At 41.1% G+C, this 24,809-nt stretch overlaps 3 protein-coding genes and 1 pseudogene across 3 annotated transcripts; 1 reads left to right on the plus strand and 3 right to left on the minus strand.

Annotated features, from left to right (window-relative positions):
* The first annotated feature begins 1,739 nt into the window (after window positions 1–1,739).
* On the plus strand, window positions 1,740–3,545 carry LOC103434461 (1-aminocyclopropane-1-carboxylate oxidase 2). The gene is made up of 4 exons (NM_001404981.1): window positions 1,740–1,940; window positions 2,146–2,372; window positions 2,546–2,879; window positions 3,100–3,545. Exons 1-4 carry the CDS (start codon window positions 1,836–1,838, stop codon window positions 3,424–3,426), a joined length of 993 nt encoding a protein of 330 aa, NP_001391910.1. The 5' UTR covers window positions 1,740–1,835; the 3' UTR covers window positions 3,427–3,545.
* A 489-nt stretch (window positions 3,546–4,034) lies between these two features.
* On the minus strand, window positions 4,035–7,203 carry LOC103434462 (protein CLMP1-like). The gene has a single exon (XM_008372824.4). The coding sequence runs from the start codon at window positions 6,672–6,674 to the stop codon at window positions 4,371–4,373; it is 2,304 nt and encodes a 767-aa protein (XP_008371046.3). The 5' UTR covers window positions 6,675–7,203; the 3' UTR covers window positions 4,035–4,370.
* Window positions 7,204–7,616: 413 nt separating this feature from the next.
* LOC103434463 (inositol diphosphatase DSP1-like) lies at window positions 7,617–10,606 on the minus strand. Its single transcript, XM_008372825.4, has 5 exons — window positions 10,033–10,606; window positions 9,818–9,911; window positions 8,280–8,337; window positions 8,126–8,169; window positions 7,617–8,036 (listed from the first exon to the last, which is right to left on the minus strand). Exons 1-5 carry the CDS (start codon window positions 10,236–10,238, stop codon window positions 7,851–7,853), a joined length of 588 nt encoding a protein of 195 aa, XP_008371047.2. The 5' UTR covers window positions 10,239–10,606; the 3' UTR covers window positions 7,617–7,850.
* Window positions 10,607–12,084: 1,478 nt separating this feature from the next.
* LOC103434464 (ubiquinol oxidase 4, chloroplastic/chromoplastic-like) lies at window positions 12,085–15,208 on the minus strand (annotated as a pseudogene).
* Between the last annotated feature and the right edge of the window lie 9,601 nt (window positions 15,209–24,809).

Below are 24,809 nucleotides of genomic sequence, written 5' to 3' on the forward strand. Positions count from 1 at the left end.
AGTAGCCCACTCTCTCCGACATATATGAAGCCACGCTCAAGAAGTTCAAATTATAAGAAAAATAATAAATAATTAACACGAGAGTTGAATCTTTCATTGATTAATTAAAGTCTTAAACCTCCTCTGGTTACGTGTTTTTTGTTTGAAGATACACAATGTTGCTGTTCCTTCTCAATGCATGCAAGCAATCTAGTCAAGCCATGCATTTAACAAATGATATTTGTTAATTTGCTAAGTACTAGTTCTAAATCCTGTAATCTATTGTTTAACTAGCAGGTTATCGATCGAAAGCTAGATGTTGTTTGGTAATGATTTTCACTAATTTGCGCACAACGTTTTTTGCTTTTCGACTTCTCTTTTTTTTATGAATGATGAGCAATGCCTTTTGTGGCATGCCTTAGTTTTGTTTTTACTGCTTAAGCTATAATTGCCAATATTAAGAAAAAGAAAACATGGCAAATGACAATATTATTAATTCACATATTTCAGTATAAGTAAAGATCTAGTCGATATTTCATGGATCTAGAGCTAATACAAACTAATTAATAAATACATGTATATGTTGTAACATATATAAATAAAAAGACAGCACCGCGTAATGACGTGACAGATGAATAGTAATTAAAAAATAACATATGTGCGCGTGATCTCTCTCTCTCTCAACTTATTAGCAAAGGAATTTGGGACATGCATGATTGATTCGTGCACCCATGAGACACTTTTCCTATTTCCAGGCTTTATGGTTGGGTGATTCTAGCTTCTTTAATCATTCAAGTGAGGGGTTCGTGATCTCTTTTAAAGTTGAAAAAAGAAGCACTGCTCCGATAAAATTAAACTACAGTAATGTTGACAGATAGCTAGGGCGAGTGTATGCTTGCATGGGGAAAAAGTAGTCATGGCTTTGCGTTCGGTCATGTCTGGAAGAATAGCTAGTTTGTAAACAGAAACCGTAACATACAGAAACCCCATAACAAAAATAAACATGTAAAAAAGACGAGAAAAAGAAAGATGATTCAACAGGGCATAGATTATGGCCATTGGCCACAGCCTCAGGACAAGTTGGTAGGGGTCCATCAGGACGTGCTTACGTACTCCCAGGAGTCCTGTTCTTTTTAAATATATCTTATTTCATTTTCTAATTTTATTTTCTAAAATTTCATGCCCTTTTATAATTTTTTAGATACAATAATAAACTTGTTTGAAAGTGCTTATAAATGACTAAAAATATTTTCGATGAAAATATTTTTAAAATCAATTCTTAATAAAATTCAAGTGAATCTTAGAAAGACTCTTTAAAGTGTTTTATGCAAAAAATCAACTTCAACAAAAATGTTTTCAATCATTTTAAAAATAATTTCAAACAAGCCTAATATTGGTTGATATTATTTCCTTTTATAATTAGATATATGTATTTTTTTACTTATGTATACTTTTTCTTTAATTAGTGTGTATTATTTTCTTTTACGTTGAATCTAAATACATTGTGTCTAAATACAAATGCTCATAATCCTCAACATCATAAAATATATTTTTTCGATTGTTAATTCTCTACCATACATATTTTGATTTACATTTTAATACTACCATGCATATTTTAATTTAGGTAAAATCACATTCAAATTGAATTAGTAGATTATAAAAAGTTATATAATAAATCCAAACTATTTACAGATCTCCACTCCTTTAGAGCCTATAAATTGCAGCATAGCTGGAAGTACTCCACAACTGAGCAAGTGAGCATACTAACCAAGGCCGGTTAAGCTTGTGAGAAAGAGAGAGAAAGCGAGAGAAAACTAGAGAGAGAAGGAAATACAAAGAAAGCAATCCAAAGAGAAATGGCAACTTTCCCAGTTGTTGACATGGACCTTATCAATGGTGAAGAGAGAGCAGCAACCTTGGAGAAGATCAATGATGCATGTGAGAACTGGGGTTTCTTTGAGGTACGTAACCCCAACAAAGCTTTGCGATATTTTTTTCTTCCTCAAGGCACAAAACTCCGTCCCTCGTGTGCTTAGAGTAAATCCGTCTCTAAGCATATGAGAGTCGGAAAACAAATACACCGCCCTGGTTGCTCAGTTTTTTTGGTACTGCCTTAATTTCTGTAGAAATATGACAACTCTTTGTTTTGTGTATAAATAACTGAAGTTGGTGAACCATGGGATATCAACTGAGCTTTTGGACACTGTGGAGAAGATGAACAAGGATCACTACAAGAAGACCATGGAGCAAAGGTTCAAGGAAATGGTGGCAGCCAAAGGCCTCGAAGCTGTCCAGTCCGAAATCCACGACTTGGACTGGGAAAGCACCTTCTTCTTGCGCCACCTTCCTTCCTCAAACATTTCCGAAATCCCTGATCTCGAGGAAGATTACAGGTCACACACTAATTACAACAAACTTAATTAATTTCCCGCTGATTTGGATTTAACCAAGTTAGCTAAAGCACCTTGCGGCCCCATTGCACCTAAGTTTGGATCTCGGTTTTGTAGACTAGATTGTATTAGAATATCATATTGATTTCTTGTATATATTTTGAACAATATTTCAGGAAGACCATGAAGGAATTTGCAGTGGAATTGGAGAAGCTAGCTGAGAAGCTTTTGGACTTGCTGTGTGAGAATCTTGGACTTGAGAAGGGCTATCTGAAGAAGGCTTTCTATGGATCCAAGGGTCCGAATTTTGGGACCAAGGTCAGCAACTACCCTCCATGTCCCAAGCCAGACCTGATCAAGGGACTCCGGGCCCACACCGACGCTGGTGGTATCATCCTGCTTTTCCAGGATGACAAGGTCAGCGGCCTCCAGCTCCTCAAGGATGGTGAATGGATGGATGTCCCCCCAGTGCACCACTCCATTGTCATCAACTTAGGTGACCAGATTGAGGTATACCAAATTACCAGTTACCCATGTCTTATTGGCCGGACGTCCGATGTATCATCAATAATATATTAGTATCACTGTCGTCAACAAAACGTACAGACATGTTACCGATACATTTCAACGCTCAACCGTTTTATAATAAAGAGGACGTACGTCATACACAGATAATTTTTACTTTTACCATCAAGTTTACTAAATGTTAGACTATAATTATTTGATGCAGGTGATCACCAATGGGAAGTACAAGAGTATAATGCACCGGGTGATAGCTCAGTCGGACGGAACCAGAATGTCGATAGCCTCGTTCTACAACCCGGGCGACGATGCGTTTATCAGCCCGGCACCGGCATTGCTGGAGAAGAAATCTGAGGAAACCCCAACTTATCCCAAATTTTTGTTTGATGATTACATGAAGCTGTATTCTGGCCTCAAATTCCAAGCCAAGGAGCCAAGATTTGAAGCTATGAAGGCCAGGGAAACCACCCCTGTTGAAACTGCCCGAGGTCTGAGAGCCGTCCGATGGAACACGACAAAAAGAAATCAAAATTAGGGTTTTGGGTTTTATCGTTTGTGCTAAATAAAGTTGGGGAGGAGAAAGTTAGAGTTTTACTTTTTTCTCCACTGTTCTTATAGTTGAAATCTATCTATATAAAATAAAAATTATTAGAATCCTAATCTTTGAGGGATCCATGTTCTTCAAAGTTAACTCATCCTCATTTGTTAAATTAAATTTGCAGGGGATCAAATCGTTGAGCTCATTTTATGTGTGACATCTATTATTAATTGACACATGTTAAGAAGAGTTAAGTAAATATTGCTGATCGCCCTAAACCCTATATAGAGGTCACAACAATATTGAATACGGAAGATTTGAACTCAATTTGTATTGAGTTGTTGGAGGCGCTAAATATATATTGTTGGTTCTCATTCTATCTGTTTACCCATATTATAACACGCAGATTAGTAATACCATGTGATAATGATGCGGTAACACGGATAAAGTGATAAGAGAACGAATTGTGCATTCACAACTGAAATTGAAACTCGACAATGCACGTATCATAAGAACAGAGGTTGCATTCATAGATCACACTCCAACATGATTGAAGCCGCAAGCGAAATAGCAGGGCTTATGCACGGAGACTTGAAACTCATCAGTAATGCGAAAAATGTTCACTTTATAAAGATAAAGATTGCAATTACATACCACGCTGCACTGAATCGGAGCAGCAAAGCTCAATAATCGGACCCCACGCACATAAAGTCGACACTAAAAACTCATCAACATTGCGAAAAATGTGTAGAACATTGCCCAAAATCGTTTTGGTACACAGCTGCCTATCCCGGCACCCGACCTTTTCAAACTGAATAAAAAGTACTCCAGAATTCCAACATTCAGTACAGAAAACCAATGCCTCTTCTCTCCGGTTATTCTCATGATGAACACGCAAAGAATGAAGATTTTCATGGAAACCAGTGTTAAAATAAATGATCCTACTTCCCTGAAAGAATATCATCGTCTTTGTCGGCTTCAACAGGCGCGTCACTGCCTAGAACCTTTTTCTCATCCCCCTCCACTCTATCGACATTGGAGAAGTGATTCTTCAGAACCATTGAAATGTCACCCTCAGAAGCTCCAGCAAGCTTAAAGCGCTCAACAGCAGCGTCCAGGTTTTTCTTCCAACCATCCAGCCCTAATTTGCATTCGACCTGGGATCGCTCAAAAAGCATGTTACCCCAGAAGAGATGGATCTGTGATCTCATAACAGCTGCCTGTTCTGCAGCTTCATCTGCCGATAACTCACCCTGACCAGATGCCTCACCTTCATTCCCGGTACCCTGTTTTTTCCTTTTTTTCAACAACTCTTCCCTCTTGGCTGCACTTGGATCCTTCAGTTCCTTTGCTCTCTGCTCCTCCAGCTTCTCCCACATCTCAGTTGCAACTTTCATCTTCTCCTCTGCACTGTCAAAAAGTGTCAGCATTTCTGTAGAATCACATGTCGAGAGATCTATTTTCCTAGCAAGTGCAAATGACCAATGAAGTTTGGCCATTTCAAATTGTTGCTGCCCCAGCGCCAGCAACCCCTCGTAGAAGTCTGGCTTGATCACAAGTGCCTCCTCATACTTCTCTCTGGCCAAGGAATATTTGTCCCTGACCCAGTCATAAGCCGTTTGAAGCTGCGTTGCCACGACCTCCTTTCCAGCAGACTCATCTAAGGGAATCCGCTTCCTTGCCGCACACATATAAACATTTCCCCAATTAAAGAACGCTAATGCCGCCACCTCCTGGAACTTTGAGGCAGCCTTGTCAAAAAGACTCTGAGCTTCTTCACTAGTAACTGCCTCTTCAAGAGCCTCCGAACAAAGCTCCATTCCAAGTTCATGCAAATCAATATGAGCGTCTGGGTCAATACCAACATGGCTGCGGAAAAGCTGAGAAAACTCAAACAACCAGTCATCCATCTCCAATTCCTTGCACTCGGGATCTTCTGAAGCTCCTGGTTTCTCCTTTGGAGCTTCTTTCTCTGACTTAACAGTTTCATAATCAGCAGGCTCCAAAACAGATTCACCAAGTGATGAGTTACTTTCATCTTCCTTGACACCCTCGCTTTCTACAGGTTTTTCCTCCTCTTCTTCCAATAAAGGCGGTTCCTGTTCAGGAGTCACGTCCACGATATGCAATCTCAACATCCCAATTGAGTCAGCTTTATCTATTTCAGGCTCTTCTGAAATGACCTTGTCAGCACAAGACTCAGCCAACCTAAGTTCAGCTGTAGAGGTTATAGTCACCATGTCACCATCATTATCCTTATACTTGACCAAAACTGACTTTGATGATGGAAAGCGCTTCGTCACAACTTCCCTCAACACTCTGAAATTGCTATTCACAGGCATTTGGGCAAGCCTTATGTCATGATCATAAACAAGCTTCAATGGTCTCCAACGAGTTGCAGCCTCTGAAAGCTGCCTATTCACGGGCAATGAAACTGATGAAGACGATGGCTCCATTAGGATACCCTTCCCTGGATTAGCAGATTTTGAAGGACCATTGGACGGCTTCAATGTGAGCTTTGGCATTTGGGTTTTGTTCTCAGGTCCATTCTCAGCCGGTAAACTTGTTTGTGGCTTCTCAGTCCTACTAATTGGGGATATACCAGAGCCCCCAGCTGAAGCAGCTGCCTTCTTTAGAACCGGTCGGGCAGGTAAAGAAGGCCCTAACCCACCAACTGGAGCACCGCGAACAGCAGAAGCCCCAAGAGCAGCAGGTGATGGGCGGCTCTGGAGGTCCTGCTGAACCTCCTGACGCAGCCCAAGCGCTGTCCTCAACCGCTGGGCAATCTCCAAAGCATCCCTGTGATTCGGGTCAGCACCCAATAACACCTGAACATCCTGCATCGCCATTTCATACTTCCCTATCGCATCCAGCGCCCTTGCCCTCCGAAGCAGAGCCCTGACATACCGGGGCTGCACCTGGAGCGCCATGGTGCACTCAGCAATGACAGTCTCATAATCTATCGGCTTCATTTGCATCAAACAAGCCGCCCTATTGCTATGGAAAACCGCGCGATCAGGGTGGTTCTTGGGAGTGAGCTTAAGAGCATTATCATACTGGTCCAGAGCACCCACATAGTCCTTTCCCTGAAATCTCTTGTTCCCTTCTTCTTTGAGCTCGTGGGCTCTTTTCAAAAAGATTGAAGAGTCAAAATCAACACTACCGTTCGAAATCGGAGTCGAATTCGCATCCTTCGGGACCTGGTTCGAAGCTCCCTTCTTCTTCCTACCCCCTGATTTCCCCATATAACCCTCTCCCACTCTCCCACTTATATACACAAAATCTTGGGTATATATAATCCAAAATTGATGATACGAAGAATCAAAGCAGCAAGCTTTCACTGTTTTCGACGAGAATTGAACGAAAAATGGAGAGAGAGAAATGGGGGCACTTACCGATGAACAAGCTCGAAAAGCATCAATCTTTGACGCAAATGGTTTGAATCCGAGTGATGGGGTTTGGATTGGATGAAATCCAATCGGCGAAATGTTCGGAGGAGGAGGAGGAAGAGGATAAAACCCTAGGCCCCTGGAAGCAACACTGAACTCAACAGCCTCTCACTCACTCTTGCCCTTTAGGATGGCTCAAACCCTAGAGAAGTGGAGGTATCTGCAAATGAATTCCAGCGGGGTTTAATATAATCTGAGGCGGGCCCCACAGACACGTTCATCTTCCAACGTCGATCTATTTTGGGTGGTATCATTCACTTTTAACGCTTATATTTTGATCCAAATGATAATGCATAATAAGAAAATAGTTTGAATCCGAGATAAGTGATTTGAAGAGAGTTGTCATAACCACCAGAGTAATATACCACTCACGTCTTGTGCTAGACTTGGCAAATCAAGTCGTGTTGGGCCGGTTCATTTTTAAATCGACAATACTTGTGCTCGATTCGGGTCGACTCGATGTTGTACACTACACCTCCTTGCGTTTTTGATAAATTCGTTGCATCAGATGAACAGATATAAGCCGATTGGTTCCATTTTTATTTTATGATGGAACAATTTAATTTCCCATATGCGAAGGATTTTTTGAGGCCTCATATCATGTAAGTTCCTGGTTTAATACCCTTCGATCAAATCTTCAAGTGTACAGGTAATATGGGGAGGGGGGGATTGATTTGATTGAATCAGGAGCCTCAAAAATACGAGAAATACTTTTAAACAACTAAGTTACAAGCTCCGTTACATAAAAATGGATCTGCATATCATTAAAATGTGAAAAAATGGATTGTTTGATAAGTGTATAAACACGTATAGAAAATTCAAAATTTAAATTTTGTATTTAATATTTATGTACAAAAACACCCAAAGGATGACAGGGACTTGGAGTATTTGCTCTCTCTCTCTCTCGCTCTCAATGATCTTCTTCTTCTCCAGGGAGGAGTGAATGACTCTGCACTCTGCATAATGATTCTGCTATCTCTTTGAACACGAAAACGACATTGGACAGTTCATGAAGCTTGAAATATCAAACGCTTCGATGAACCTCTGATCCGAAACTCGAGATTTTGCAGCTGCAAACCTCTGGTACTCATCAAAGATTGAGGTCAGGCACCATCTTTGCAATCTTCTTAAGCATCCCACAAGACAGCCCGTCCGGTGCTGCACAACATTAATAACAAAAAACACTCGTTGGAAGATGGAGCCCAAGATTGTTTGAGAAAACGCAAAAGTGGGAAATCATAGAGCACCTTCCCTCGCTTGCAATGGATCAGGAGTGGGTGGTTTCTTACATCTGGCATATACACAGGCAAGCCAGTCGATAAGCAAATCGTAAAACAAACAAGCCGTGGCCTAATATTAAGAACAAAAAAGAGGCTTTAAGTTCAAGGGGGTTAGTGATACCAAGGACAACTCTTAATGCTTCACGAATTGTGTGCTCCGGGATTTTCACGTAAGGTTCCTGTACCGAATATGTTAGCACATGACTGAAAATATCAACTGATATCATTTATAAGTAGCTCAAAGCAAAGTCCCAAGTTATAAACATCAGTGAGCTCAGACATATCCGTCAATAAGTCTTCCAGATTGAAGTTACAGTAAATAGAGAAACAGTTTAAAGCATTTTCCAATACGTGTAGGGTGGTAAGTTGATCAAAAGCAAGATCTGATCATCAGAAGACCGGTATCTGGAAAAGTAAAATACAATCCAATGAAACAGCAGACTGACATTTGGAAAAGTAAAAAACAATCAACGAAAAGTTGAAAACCAGGAATGGCCATCTAAGAGATAACAGCAGAGGACTTATTGGCATATTTTGAATAAGCCAGAGTACAAAGCAAAAGCCAATGAAAATCTAAATTCATTGCTAGCTGACAAAACACAAGGCAACTGAAATAGGTAAAGTAAACCAACAAAGCACAGGGAAAGCAAAACAACCTAAGGCTAAAGGTGGACGGCTACTTCAAAATGGAAAATACGTCATTAGCGAGTAATAATCCATATATACAAATAAAAGTGCTGAGTAGGATTGTCAATATTGTTTGTCTAACCACCCAGTTTTAATGTATTTTTTAGAGCAAAAGATAAAGCAACAATAAACATGCAATTTACAGGTGTTGGGGAAGCCAATCAATCACCTAAAATATGTGTAGACGCATATAGTGGTGCTCCAGACTTTTATCTTGCAGTTCCATTCAAGTTTAGTATTCATGCAAGGCAAGCCACAACGACGCGTGAAAGGTTTGGGTCACTGCCACCTTGGCGTCCCCATTTCATGTTAGTGAGTAGTCTCTCTCGCAAAGCTGAGGTTTGGCAGAAAAGGGGCATCATAAATTCATAGTGGGAATAAAAATACAATGGGCAAAGGGCTTGCACAAGGACATAGTGGGAGCGGGACACAGCAAGGCCAAAAGCCTCATCCAACTACCACTTGAGCTAATGAAGTGAAGTGATATAGACATGCAATTTGGCATCTCTCTTTCTAAAATGGGTTGATGGTGAAAATTATTTCCAAAATCTATCAACTCAAACCCGAAACCCTTCACTCCAAAACGATTTTCTATCCGATAATATCAACAAAATAATCCTTTGTCCCCAACCCCTCATATGATTTCTACTAAATTCTGGCTTTTGTCTAAGCAGTTCAAATCTTATCCACCCGCACATTTGGTACAACCGACGACCAACGGCCTACTAATCAACAATGATAATGTCCCTCCTTAACCACCCGCACATACTAGCGGGTGCGGACTTTACATTCGTCATCGGAGAAGGGAACATCCCGATTTGAAAATACACACGATTATAAAGCAATTACTATAATCTTATTCTCTAATCCCAACTTCCAAGCAATCCAAGCATAACCCCAGACACAAATTGCAGAGTAATTATGTCAAGGTTAATATAATATCTGCAAAAGAAATCGAAAAGAAAACGAAACCTGAGAGCCATCGATCCCAAACTGGAAAAGCCTAATCCCATTTGCTCTCATAAACTCTTTGTTCTCCTCCGGATACGGCTCCGGGCACAAATATCTAACCCAATCAAAACAACGATCAGTCGAAATTCCCCAAATCTAATCAAAGCAAAACCAAAACCAAATTTGAAGCTAGATTAATCAACGGAAACAAAGTTCACTGCTGGAATTTGACTCACATGACGGAACGGAGGCCGAGGGATTTCAAGAAGCTGAAATTGGGGGAATGAGGGAAGCCGGACCTAAACACGCCATTGTCGACCATCGCGAAGTTCAGAGGCGGCACGAACGCCTCTCCGCACCTCTCATTCTCGTCTCCGATCTCCGGAGCCTTCGCCACCGGCGACGCCGTGGAGACCTCCTGCTCCCCGCTCTCTATTTTCATCGCTGCCTCCTATTTTTTCGCGCTAAATAAAATGTGAAAGCAGAAAAAATATAATATTTGTTTATTATTTAACTGATTCGGAAGTTGTGTTAGGATGATCAGAGCGAGAGGGAGGAGAGAGAGGGATTCTGAGAATCTAAGGGGAAAAGGAAGATCCGTATTTATAGGAAGAGAGAGACAGAGGGAATATTAGCATTGCAAGGTGGCTGCGTGGGCGTATGATGACTCGTGACTGGGATTAGACTTGATGGAGACATGGAGAAAATTTTGCGTACGGCCGATCATATGCGGCTTTCGCTCCCAAAAGTGGGGCCAGAGGTGGGAGCCGGTGATAACCTAAAATTATGGCACGAAACACTCCGACGATGATGTACTAGAGTAGTTACACTGTGCGAAAGGCTTTCAAGGGCTATTTATTATTTAATTCACTAGCGAATAGCAATTGCTCTTAATGAACCGTAATTATATTTTGCATCTCCATCCATATACTTAAATAGCCCTGACAAGTAAATAAAATAATAATATTTTTTATAACTTGCTTGGAATTTCCTGTGTACTCTTCACTCCCTCTCCTTCCACTCATCTTTCTCACTGCTCTCCATTTTTTTTTGAAGTTCCTTGCTCTCTCTAGGCTCTCGACGCTCTCACTCTCTCTAGAGCTCCGAGAGCTCTCACCCACTTTCCTCTCCGAAAATTAAACAAATCAAACTCCAAAACCATTAAACCTTAATCTCTGGGACTAAAAATCTTAGCTATACCATTGCATGCATCATCGGACCATCACGGTGTAAACCACCATTGAAGTTGAGAGCTTCAAGATCTGAAACTCGAACCCAAGTGAGGTTTTCTATGCAAATCTTGTTTCATTATGTCTTAATGTTGCTTGGGACAAGATTTGTGGTGTTTTTTTAGTTCGAAACCAGAGGTTTAACCCCCTACAATTTCTCTGAAACCTTGCCCAATTTTTGGTCACCTCCTCGGAGTAAACTCTGGCAAGTTTGTGGGCGACGTCAGCATTGCCTTCGGGCTCTCGGGCTGGCAACTCGTGTCGGGGCTCTCCCACGGGCCTGCTCGGGCTCCCTCGCCAGCACACGCTGGGCTTGCTTGCTCAAGCTCTTTGCCACCATTCGCATGCCTGATCCTCGGGCTCCAACACATGCTGGGGCTGCTCTTTGGGAAATGGGTCATCTCTAGATCCTTTCTTCCTAATCCACCAAATCAGTAGATCTGTGTCATTAAAATTGATCCAACACGGCTGAAGTTATTATAACTTTTAAAGTGAGTCTGTGTTTGTAACCGTTGGATCAAATTTCAATGGCACGGATCCACGGATTTGGTAGATTAGGAGGAAGAGATTCGAAGAGGACCCCTTTCCCATTTAAGTCATTCTCTAATACAATTTGGCACTTTGAGGTCTACTGCACCTTGTTCATTTGCAGGGGCGTTTCGTACTTAATACTTGTTTGTTCTGTATCAATAAAATTGAGTGTCTCAAAGTACAAGGAGGTTGCCTTTACCACCTACTGTTATGACTTTCTTGCTACACGATCTAGCGATGCCATTTCACTCTAAATTTCTCCTGCACTGTGATAAGGCGAGAGCTACACACTCGGCGGCCAATCTTGGGTTCCATGCCCCCTCTAAGCACATAGAAGTTGACTACCACTTCGTTCGCTCTTCCCTATCTCACTGAGCCTCCTAACCACAGTAGCTGTCGGCTGTTATGTTCTATCATTCCATGCATGGAATGTTCCTTCCCTCCTAGTTACAATTGTCAAAGAAACTGGAAAGAAGAAACCGTCGTCTTCTTCCTCAATGGAAGAGAAAACTAGAAGAGCAATCGTCATTCAATAACCAAATACTTCTTTTGTAATTAGATCTATACCATATGATCGTTCTTTCGTATACAAATTTCTTTCGCCATTCACTAATTCTACCTAATTTTCCTGTCCTTTTATGTCGTGTAATCATCACTTTGCTGGCGTTGTCGCGATGGATTTCTTTATGCAATCTACAATACCTTCACAATCTGTTTGAGGAATAACGCAGGTAGAGTCATCTTCTAAGGAGTCTTCTGTGCGTGCGTGAGGAGACGAGAGGTTCCCATGAGTCTGGCAGGCCTTCATCGTCTTACAGTGTTCAGCTTCATCGTCTCTTATGTTCAGAAATGTGTCATACAAGTTCTCTGAAAAAGAAACATTTATCAAAAACGCAGTTCATAATGTGCCAACAACAATTATTGTGCACAGCTGTGCAAGATTAGTTTATGTTCAACGCGAAACTAAAACTAAGTCTAAAAATTGAGCAAACTCGTAGCATGTCCCATTAAAAAATCAGATCTGAAGGCTTGCCTATTTTTGGCCTTCGAGAATTGGGAGGTCTTGGAAGTTTGAAATTCATCTGCATAAAATTTTGGGGGGGGGGGGGATTGTTAAATCGTCAATTGTTACCTTTCAGGACACAAATTAAGATTGAAAAATACACAAAACTTACCAAATAAGTACATGTCACCACTAGTATAGTATTTCACAGCAACCTCAGGAGCAGGCATCTTTTTCAAATCCTCTACAACAGAAGAAAATACCATGTCAAGATAAGTGAATTTGTATTTGAGGAAAAACAGTGCATTTTACAACCGATCAATTAAGATCGTCACTTGGACGTTACATGCTTAGAATATTTGAAGTGACCCAACAAACACCGTTTGATGATTCAACCTAGTCAGTCTTAAGGCATCAAGTCCTGAAAAACTCTAAATCATACCTCCTCGGGCCTTGATAAACTTGTCGTAGGTTGAATATGCATGGCTCTCTACACATTCAGAGAAGTGATCTGCAATAGTCATCAAACAAAATACATAAACACGCATTTAAATATACCGGATAGTTTTCCGATCACCTATTTCTGTAGTGTCATTTGAAGATGAACTTACAAACTTAAACAGAATTGGGCAGAAAGGATCCAAGAAACAACGCTGTAACTACAATCCATATCACATGCAATCAACAGAATACTTCTTAATGCAACTGTTGTTAAGTTTTACAAAGGGATTTTAAGAAAACGAAATTTTGACCAAATTTGTCTACCCCTTCATAAAGGCTTGATATTGATTTCAATGGACGAAATTCTTCTAAGTTTGTAACCACTAAGGATAATGCACCAAACACGACACTGGTATGCGAGAGAGACAACAAAGCAGAGGAATTATAGCACATTAAAAATTAGATACTAATACTTACATGCCATCCTTGGGCTTATTAAATACATAAAGGCCGTCATAAAATAATAGAAGACTGCAATGTGCTGAGCAAGAAAGCGGTCAAACCACCAAGCATTTCCCCCCAATTCCTGCAATTACATCCATATTCTATCATTAAATCAAGCAAACCATGTAGACGATATTACAGAAGGAAGATCCTTACTTCCATGAGATAAGCAGATGGTGCATCTCATTCCAGCTCTCAGCAAAATGCACCTTCAGATAATCTGCCCTTCTCCACCAACCAAAACTCTCATACATGTGCAGAACAGACATAAAGGCTGCCACCGATATACCACAAAGACATGATTTAAAACTTGCAACTGGGAATCGCAGTTGACAACAATATTGGGAAACGAACTACACAAGAACAAGTTCCTAAGCAGCTTATACACAGAGTCTGAGAGAAAATTATAAGGAATTTTGAGGCACATCCTTCCATGAAATCATCACCATCATCTTGACCAACAAAACATGATACTGCAAAGGTGCACGCTCCATATGTCATATGAATCATATTTCTAACACAAGATAGGGCCAATTTATGATGTTTGTCAGCCTTGTCAGGACATGCATGATTGATGTACATTTCTTGACATACTAATGTAACAATATACATACAATGCCTTCAAATGAATTGACAACTTGTCCTCGATCATTTGAAGATTTCCTCTTGCTTGAAAAGGAAGTTCTTTGCATCTCATTACAAATACCATTTCAGAGAAGTGCAGAAAATTCAAAATTATTAATAAACAAAGTTTAGCACTCACCGAAGTAAGGAACCCTTGCAATAGTTTCCAGTACAAAGAACCTTGCATAATCCCGGTCGCTGTACAGAGTTTCAAGTACCTTTATAACTGTATCCTGGAATGATTAGTAGAACTGAATTAAAATCTAAACATCAATAACAACTGCCAGAGACAAAAGCTCCTAAGCATAACCCCCAAACAATCAACAAAAATGATTTAACATTTCTTCGAAAAATCGACATTGGAACTAGGCAAGCACGGCAAAACGATTAATTTGACAATGAGTAAAGATTTACCGTAAGGAAGATGTTGAAGGATTGTTCACACTTGATAACCCAGATCTCAAAAGCACTTGAAGACGAACTCTCAGAGAGATTCCCGCTGCTAGCTTTCAATTCATCAAAGGTAGAAGCCTTGAACTCAAAGGATTCCTCCACTTCCACCTTCTCTTCATCTTCGTGCAGCATAGTTGCTCGAACTCTACACAAATTTTGTTATCGAGTGAATAAAAGGCCCACAAATTTGAATTTAGAATCCAGTTCATAGATCCCATAAAGCACAGACAACAAAACTTCAGAAATTCATAACATAAAATAGCAAAAAAAAACCCAAAATTAAAGATCCCATTTTTCTACGTTTGAAGTGGTGGAAAATTAGCATACCTGGAAATCGACGGACGAGATGAAATGGGATTGTATGGAAAACGATTCCGAGATGAAAAAGCTGAAGTCTTGAAGCTCCTCCTTGCTCTGAGAGACGAAGAAGAAGAAGAGCAAGAGGCGGAGATTGCAAACACCGTCGAAGACAGAGTCGCCGCAGCCATTCTGCGCGGTTGTTGCAGAGAATTCAAACCCAAAAAAAAAAAAAAACGCAATCAAAATTGGAATTTGGTTTTTCGATTAGTCAGTTGGTGTGAAGTGAAATTGTCAACCGCGGGAGGGAGAGAGGGAGTGAAGAGAAAAATGGCATCTTTTTTCATGTTTCGTTGGGGAGTAATTTGTGTCGTCTTGCAAAGTTGCAAGTTCGGCAAAAGCGGCCGGCGGCTTGCGTGGCGCATAAATTAGGGAATGCGGATCCCCCTTAGAGCATTCAAAATTCGTAAATCGTATATTATATAATCATAAATTAATTTAAATTTTTTTATTAAAAATTAAACATAAATAGTACGTAATGAAAATAAATACTACCAGTCGAAAATCGATCGCACGATATCATGATGAATCAACACAATTCACAAATGTCAAATCCCCAAAGAGGATCCGGAGGCGATGATATTGGTAATTTAGGGAGACGACCGTTGGTATTTTTGCTTGGTGCTCTTGAGCTACACGACACGAATTGAGAGATCTTTGTTTTGGTTTTTTGCGTTTTAAGTATCGTGGCTATTTCGATCGCCAGTTTCTACTGGACTGTGGGCTTTTGGTCATTCTTGGTGAACTTGACAAGCTTAATTTAGACCCTGGGGCTTGAATTGGGGCCTTTTCTCTCTATGAACAGTATTATTTAGAAACGTCTTTCAAGGAAATACTTATTTAGAAATCACTTTTGCAATTAAGTGTGTCACTATAATCACTTTTTATTAGAAGGAGGAGATTTAAATGGACACGTGGGCAGGGAGACAGGCAACTATGAAGGTTTTCATGGTGGCCATGGTTTTGGGGAGAGAAACGAGGATGGGGAAGCTATCTTGGATTTTGCAATGGCATATGATCTCTTCTTAGCCAACACCTTCTTTAAGAAGAGAGAAGAACATGTGATCACCTACAAGAGTGGGTCGTCAAAAACACAAATAGATTTTCTTCTAATGAGGAAAGGGGATCGTATAACTTGTAAGGATTGCAAAGTTATACCAGGAGAGAGCGTGGCTAATCAACATCGCTTGTTGGTGATGGATGTACATATCAAAAGAGTGAGACAAAAGAACAAGACTTGGAAGTGCCCAAGGACTAGATGGTGGCATCTAAAAGAAGAAAAACAGGCCATTTTCAAAGAGAAAGTAATCACCCAGTGTGTGTGGGATGGAGATGGGGAAGCTAGCCAAATGTGGGATTCCATGGCTAGTTGTATCCGAAAAGTAGCAAAAGAGGTATTAGGAGAGTCCAAGGGCTTTGCCCCATACCAAAAGGAATCTTGGTGGTGGAATGAGGAGGTACAAACAAAGGTGAAGGCTAAGAAGGAATGTTGTAAAGCCTTATACAAGGATAGGACCGATGAAAATGGTGAAAGGTATAGAAAAGCGAAGCAAGAGGCGAAGAAAGCTGTGAGAGAAGCTAAGTTAGCGGCTTACGACGATATGTATAAACGACTAGATACCAAAGAAGGAGAGTTGAATATCTATAAACTAGCTAGAGCAAGGGAAAAAAAGACAAGGGACCTAAACCAAGTGAGGTGCATCAAGGATGAGGATGGAAAGGTTCTTGCTACAGAGAACGCGGTTAAAGACAGATGGAGAGGTTATTTTCATAATCTTTTCAATGAAGGACATGAAAGGAGTGCTTCTTTAGGGGAGTTGAGTAACTCAGAAGAGTGTAGAAACTACTCTTTTTATCGTCGAATCCGGAAGGAAGAAGTGGTTGTAGCTTTGAAGAAGATGAAGCATAGAAAAGCAATAGGCCCAGACGATATACCAATCGAAGTGTGGAAAGTTTTGGGAGAGATAGGTATAACATGGCTCACTGACCTTTTCAATAGGATTTTGAAAACGAAGAAGATGCCAAATGAGTGGCGAACGAGCACTTTGGTGCCTATCTACAAGAATAAGGGCGACGTACAAAATTGCATGAACTATAGGGGTATTAAGCTAATGAGTCATACAATGAAGCTCTGGGAGAGAGTCATTGAGCATAGATTGAGGCAAGAGACACGGGTTTCGGACAACCAATTCGGGTTCATGCCAGGGCGCTCAACCATGAAGGCAATCTATCTCTTACGAAGATTGATGGAAAGATATAGAGATGGGAAAAAGGATTTACACATGGTCTTTATAGATTTGGAAAAAGCGTATGATAGGGTCCCAAGAGACATTCTTTGGAGGATTTTAGAGAAGAAAGGAGTACGAGTAGCATATATCCAAGTTATAAAAGATATGTATAAAGGAGCAAAGACTGCCGTAAGAACTCATGAAGGACAAACCGAAAGCTTTCCCATAACTGTAGGATTACATCAAGGCTCATCCTTAAGTCCTTACCTTTTTGCGTTGGTAATGGATGAGTTAACAGGACATATTCAAGATGATATTCCTTGGTGTATGCTTTTCGAAGACGATATAGTGTTGATAGATGAAACTCAGGAAGGGGTAAATGCAAAGCTTAACCTTTGGAGAGAAGTGTTGGAATCTAAAGGTCTTCGCCTAAGCCGATCAAAGACAGAATATATGGAGTGCAAGTTCAGTGCAAATGGAGGCCAAGACGAGTTAGGGGTGAGGATCAGAGATCAAGAAATACCAAAGAGCGACCGTTTTCGTTACCTAGGATCTATCTTGCAAAAGAACGGAGAATTAGATGGAGATCTCAACCATAGAATACAAGCTGGATGGATGAAGTGGAAGAGTGCATCCGGCATGTTGTGTGACTGCCGTATGCCACTAAAGCTCAAGGGAAAATTTTATAGGACGGCAATAAGGCCGGCGATGCTGTATGGCACAGAATGTTGGGCGGTGAAGCATCAACACGTACACAAAATGGGTGTAGCAGAGATGAGGATGCTTCGTTGGATGTGTTGGCACACGAGAAAGGATAAGATTATGAATGAGGATATCCGGGGTAAAGTAGGAGTAGCCGAAATTGAAGGAAAGATGAGAGAAAATCGGTTACGGTGGTTTAGACATGTGCAAAGAAGGCCTACTGACGCTCTGATTAGAAGATGCGACTATGGGACAGAGGTTCAGGGCCGAAGGGGTAGAGGAAGACCTAGGAAAACTTTGGAAGAGACTCTAAGAAAAGACTTAGAGTACTTGGATCTAACGAAGGACATGACACAGGACCGAGCACAATGGCGTTCTAAGATTCATATAGCCGATCCCACTCAGTGACTTGGATTTTCCAAGTCTCCAACCGAGAAGTTTTCCTCACTCGGGAAATTAAGGGAACACTACCTCAACCTACATGCTCCACTCACAAAGCTTCAACATACAAGCTTCAACAAAAGAAAATTCAAAGAACTTAGCGAAGAAGGCTTTGGTGTATTTAACACAATATGTTGAAATGAAGGAAAGCTTATTTATTGATATCCCCGATAAGCTACAAATATGTACATATACATGAGTCAAAATAAACAAACAAGAGGGAGCCTTCACAAAGGTTGCTTAGGAGAAGTCTCAGCAATCGGTAGAGCCCCAGAAAGAGAAGGCACCGGAGGGGGATCATTCGGAGCCTCAGTACTGGACAGAACCCTAGAAGGAGGAGGCATCAGAGGTTGATCATTTGGAGCTTCATTACACGGTACAGCCCCAAAAGACGAAGGCAATAAATGCCTTTGGAACAAACCCACAAATCTCTGATGATCAAGTAAAACTTGACCATCAGATTCCTTCATCTGGTCAAGCTTCCTCTTCATGTTTGTAGCATAGTCATGTGCGAGCCGGTGCAACTGTTTATTCTCATGCTTGAGCCCTCTAATCTCCTGTTTGAGACTCATCACTTCAGCCGCCAATGACTCAACTTGACGGGTTCGAGCAAATAGGCGTTGGGCCATATTAGACACAGAACCTGCACACTGAACACTGAGAGCCAGAGAATCCTTAACAGCTAACTCATCAGACCGTTTGGAAAGTAGTCTGTTATCTTTGGGAGTGAGAATGTTCCTGGCCACCACCGCAGCGGTCATATCATTCTTCATCACGGAATCCCCAACGGTAAGAGGACCAGTTGGGGAGACGAAGGATGGGCGCCATATGTTGTCTGGAGAAGGCGGGGCTGCCTCTTCAACAAGGTTCAAGTCAAAACGACGGTCGGAGGGGCCAGACATTTTCAAAGATGTTGAAGAGAAGAAGTCGGACAAATCAAGATCTTAGAAGTGCAAGAATGGAGCTTCTACTGGTGGAGATTCAAGTGTGCTTTGGAACTTAATGCTAGCCCCTATAAAAATCTGCACTCGATGGAGCTTCAGAAATCGAAGAGGCGTTTGCTTTCTCAAAAGCTGGGCTGCTCAGAGACCACGAGGGTGATCTCAGAAATCGAAGAGGCGTTTGCTTTCTCAAAAGCTGGGCTGCTCAAAGACCACGAAGGCTGATCTCAGAATCGAAGAGGCGCTTGCTTTCTCAAAAGCTGGGCTGCTCAGAGACCACGAGGGCCGATCTCAGAAATCGAAGAGGCACCTACTTTTCCAGCCTTGTCAGCACCTGTCATACGCACACTCAGCTTTGCGGAAATTATGGGCATTCTGTCAAAGACTTCTGGTGAAGTAGAAAGCACATGAATCTTACTGTTCAATCACCCACTTCCCACACGCAACAGTAGCTCATGGGTACCACAGATAACTTTGCCAAAGTTCTCTGCCAAAGTTGAGCACGTGAAGCTTGCAGCTCCCACTACATCACTCTGACCAAGAAGGGTAAAAAAAAATAGCAAAGAAACAGCACTAACAAAGTCTAGACACATAAATTTTGAAAGTCTAGCTACCATATTATTACCCATAAGGGTAAAGGAACAGTACCACTGCTGGATAATTGGAAAGTCCCTGTGTGTCAACCTCTGTGCTTCATGGCAAGGTAGACTAGCAAACATGCCCAACCTTTACTCTCAGAGACCACGAGGGTTGATCTCAGAAATCGAAGAGGCGTTTGCTTTCTCAAAAGCTGGGCTGCTCAAAGACCACGAAGGCCGATCTCAGAAATCGAAGAGGCGCTTGCTTTCTCAAAAGCTGGGCTGGTCAGAGACCATGAGGGCCGATCTCAGAAATCGAAGAGGCACCTACTTTTCCAGCCTTGTCAGCACCTGTCATACGCACACTCAGCTTTGCGGAAATTATGGGCATTCTGTCGAAGACTTTTGGTGAAGTAGAAAGCACATGAATCTTACTGTTCAATCACCCACTTCCCACACGCAACAGTAGCTCATGGGTACCACAGATAACTTTACCAAAGGTCTCTACCAAAGTTGAGCACGTGAAGCTTGCAGCTTCAACTACATCGCTCTGACTAAGAAGGGTAAAAGAATAGCAAAGAAACAACACTAAAAAAAGTTTAGACACATAAATTTTGAAGGTCTAGCTACCATATTATTACCCACAAGGGTAAAGGAATAGTACCACTGCTGGATAATTGGAAAGTCCCTGTGTGTCAACCTCTGTGCTTCGTGGCAAGGTAGACTAGCAAACATGCCCAACCTTTACTCACATTCGAGAAAACACTCCCAACAAGATTACAAGATTGCTTGCTCCAAAATCGAAGAGGCACCGTCCTGTGTGTCAACCTTTACTCACATTCGAGAAAACACTCACTTTCTCAAAAATCGAAGAGACACCGCTCTCCGAATCTCGAGAGCCAGACCCCCAGCATGATTGCTTTCTCAAAAATCGAAGAGGCATCGTTATCCGAATCTCGAGAGCCAGATCCCCGATAGGATTGCTTGTTCGAAAACCGAAGAGGCACAATTTTCCCAACTTCAAGAGCCGAATCTCCTTGGATAAAGCTTGTCTGTAATCTTTACACGCAACATCGGCTTTCCAGATACCACAGACCACTTTTTCAAAGTGCTCTGACAGAGTTAAAACATGTGAAGCTGGCAGCTCCAACTACCGTGCTATGACCAAGCAGGGTAAAGGAATAGCATTACTACTTGTTGTTAGGGAGACTCCTATATATGTCGACCTCCATCCCCAATGGACAGGCAGACCTGCAAAAATGCTCAACCCTTCCTCATATCTGAGAGGGCACTCCCAACGAAGCCTTTCGAAATATTCAGCTTTCTTTCCCCCCGATAATACCTCTGCAAACAAGCTATACTAAAGCAAGAATATCTCATATCATCAGGGTTAAAAGCAAGAGTATCCCATATCATGCTTTTTCCCTATCTTTTCCTTTGGCCTTGTTCTTACCTGCAAGACAAAGAGAAAGAGAGCAATCAGTCAGCACTTGGAATCAAGCTTCCAGCTAGGAACTGACTGCTTGGAACCCCTTACCTGATTACTTACCTGGCATTGCTCTCGAGTACTCATCTTCAACATCTTATGCTTCCAGGGAAGATACCGCATCTGCTTGAGGAACATATAGGGCAAGTGAGAAGGATACAAGGAAGCATGTGGAGACAAGCGTAACAGCACACGTGCCGATACATCCATTACCCTGTCAAAGCAAAAGTATCCCATATCAGCAGGGTCGAACGTACTCTAGATTTGATGGACTTGTTTTGACCCTCAAATTCTTTAGTCGGCCTTATACTCTGGAGGAAACCAGAAAACCCTCCAGCTCAGTTCAAGAATAAGCCTGTGGAAAGTTACTTCTTCAAAAGCAAAAGTATCACATATCATCTCTTCTCATTTTTCTTCTCTTTATCCTTCATGCTGCCTGCAAAATAGGGAGAATGTGAACAATCAGCCGGAGCTCTGATTGCTTACCTTGTCTGTCACCTTTTTCAGCAAATCCCCTAGCTCGGCGACTTGGGGGACTCCTACTACATGGTTTGTATCGCGCTTGATCAAGTCTGAAACTACAAGTAAGCTTCAAGTGAAATTGATACATTACCTTGTGCATCTCCACCAGTTAAAGATACCACCCCTGGATGGAGGAAAAGTACTTCCAGAGAAGATGCCCCATCTACCTATGAGATAGATAAGGCACGTCAAGACGATACCACACTCCGATACTTAGAAGTTTCGTGATTACGAGATCATTCTCCCACAATATTTCCTAATGTCATTTGTACTAAATCATTCACTTGTACTCACTAAAGGAGAGCTTGAACCTATGTACTTGTGTAAACCCTTCACAATTAATGAGAACTCCTCTATTCTGTGGACGTAGCCAATCTGGGTGAACCACGTACATCTTGTGTTTGCTTTCCTATCTCTATCCATTTATATACTTATCCACACTAATGACCGGAGCAATCTAGCGAAGATCACAAAAAGCGATCGTTTTCGCTACCTAGGATCTATCTTGCAAGAGAACGGAGAATTAGATGGAGATCTCAACCATAGAATACAAGCTGGATGGATGAAGTGTAAGAGTGCATCCGGCGTGTTGTGTGACCGTCGTAGGCCACTGAAGCTCAAGGGAAAATTTTATAGGACGGCAATAAGGCCAGCGATGTTGTATGGCACAGAATGTTGGGCGGTGAAACATCAACACGTACACAAAATGGGTGTAGCGGAGATGAGGATGCTTCGTGGGAGGTGTGGGCACACGAGAAAGGATAAGATTGGGAATGAGGATATCCGAGGTAAAGTAGGAGTAGCCGAAATTGAAGGAAAGATGAGAGAAAATCGGTTCCGGTGATTTGGACATGTGCAAAGAAGGCCTACTGACGCTCCGGTTCGAAGATGTGACATGACACAAAACCGAGCGCAATGGCGTTCTAGGATTCATATAGCCGACCCCACTTAGTGGGAAAAGGCTTTGTTGTTGTTGTTGGCGTATTTAGAGAACAATAGCGTAGGAATGACAGTTTTCGGGTTCACAGAGGATTGAATGTGGCTTCACTCCATTTTTGCATTCCAAATGGCTGTTCTGCTATGGCTGCTAAACAAGAAGATATCAAGATTTTGATTTGAGGTCGTCATATATTTTTGAGATTAGGATTCAGTCAATCAGCAATTACGTTGTTTGCTAGCTTAATAAGCCTAAACACATCACTACACCTTGTGTTGCTGGTGGAGATGAGCCAAATGTTATAGCCGTAAAGATTAATTGTTAATTAGTGTTAATTGGAGAGTTTAAGGAAAATGAAGAAATACGAAAGGGAAATTCGGAGAAAGGAAGCATTCTATTTGCATAATTGCTTTTTAATACATATTTTGGATGCACCAAAGGTAATCAAACACTAATTAATTATTTGATCATCACAGAACATCTGTGTTTTAGCTGATCCTTCCCCATCTTATTTATATCATGCACTGCACGCACACCCTTCAGACACGAGGAATTTTACACATCAAAATAGTAATTAAAAACACATTAGCCCATATCAATTTATGAACAGCAATCTAGAAAATTGTTATCAACTAGCACTCAAAAACAGTCACCATACACTTTTATTTCTTTTACTAGGGACGAGTGCAAGATGATTTTTTTAAGTGTCAATAGCAACTCAAATAATAAAAAAAAATTGAGAGAGAGCTTACGATCCACAATCGATTTTGGGGTCGAGAGGAACGGGAAGGGACACATGGCAGAAATCAGGAAGCTGCTTGAGTCTGTCAGGGTTGATCGGCATGCCAGCAGCTGCTTTCTTGAAGCATTCACATTGGTTCCTGCGACACTCTCTGGTGGTAGCCGCAGCCTAAACGGTTTGCACACCAACGCAACATGTAATCGGAGGAGTCCCGGGGCCAGACCCCGTCAAGTATTCCTTACATGGCATCAAATCCATCAAGGCCTGTTGGCATGTGATGTCGGGATTGGAAGGACTTGCATGGTTCAGAACCATAACCATTGATAGAGATAGTGCACTTGAGATGTTGACACTTGTCTAAATCCTAGATAGGCAGTTAGTTTAGTAGAATCTAGTGAGTTGTATAAATACCTCATTCATGTAATAACTTCTTAGTTAAGTAATCAATACATGAGAAATAGCTTGAGCTTTTCATATCTCTCTCTCTCTCTCTCTCTAAATTCTCTCTGTGATATTGTTCTTACAAATTCGTAGTATATACATTAACAACCATCAGCCCGAAAGGATCACCAATTTCATCTCCATTTTCTTTTGGAACACAAAAACAAGGCAAATATTTAGTTTGGATATGCAGAAGACTTGAAGAATTGAGTGTGACTTGGAGCATGAACTGCATCCTCTTCTTATAGGGGAGTCGCAGGCTGCTTTTTAGTGGCTCATTTAACGTGTATAGGTGCAGTCAAGATTTTTTCTCCTCCTTAAAGAGTTACTTTTTTTCCTTAAACAGCTGGTTTTACTTAAAAGTGAAAACTATGTCAGACCAAAAGAAAAACAGGTTCAAAACTAGGTAAAAACCACAGGCTTCAACTAATGGAGGACATTGCAAATACCATTAATAACCTGTGTTTCTTTTAGTGTTTTGGATTTTCATAATATTAATTTTGCTTCTTATTTTTCCGCATTTCTAACAATTTAAAATGCAAAGGAGCTCTTAGCTAGCTCTGTTGAGCATTCATTTTTGGATCTGAAGTCTCAAACCCTAGATATAACTTGTGTAAAACAATTCGAAAAAGGCAACACTAAAGCAAAAGTTGCACAAACAACTAATAAAAATCTCCACAATGACCGATATCTAGCAAAATCCGAATGTAGATGGATAGTATAATTATAATTTAATTCTTTATTTTTTAAGTTTAATTTTTGGGTTCAAAAGATTTTTCATGTATAGATTGTGAAGTTTGAATTAGGGGGTATTTTCGAAAAATTCATATAAACAAAACAACAACTAGTTTTT

Source organism: Malus domestica, chromosome 05 (genome assembly GCF_042453785.1).
Source record: "Malus domestica chromosome 05, GDT2T_hap1".
NCBI classification, from domain to species: domain Eukaryota; kingdom Viridiplantae; phylum Streptophyta; class Magnoliopsida; order Rosales; family Rosaceae; genus Malus; species Malus domestica.

Coding starts and splice junctions, on each gene's coding strand:
- LOC103434462 (XM_008372824.4), bottom strand. CDS start 6,674: ATGGGGAAATCAGGGGGTAGGAAGAAGAAGGGAGCTTCGAACCAGGTC.
- LOC103434463 (XM_008372825.4), bottom strand. CDS start 10,238: ATGAAAATAGAGAGCGGGGAGCAGGAGGTCTCCACGGCGTCGCCGGTG. Junction 8,170..8,279: donor AGCATTAAGAGTTGTCCTTG/GTATCACTAACC, acceptor TGTATATGCCAG/ATGTAAGAAACCACCCACTC. Junction 8,037..8,125: donor TCCATTGCAAGCGAGGGAAG/GTGCTCTATGAT, acceptor AATGTTGTGCAG/CACCGGACGGGCTGTCTTGT.
- LOC103434461 (NM_001404981.1), top strand. CDS start 1,836: ATGGCAACTTTCCCAGTTGTTGACATGGACCTTATCAATGGTGAAGAG. Junction 2,373..2,545: donor GATCTCGAGGAAGATTACAG/GTCACACACTAA, acceptor ACAATATTTCAG/GAAGACCATGAAGGAATTTG. Junction 2,880..3,099: donor ACTTAGGTGACCAGATTGAG/GTATACCAAATT, acceptor TATTTGATGCAG/GTGATCACCAATGGGAAGTA.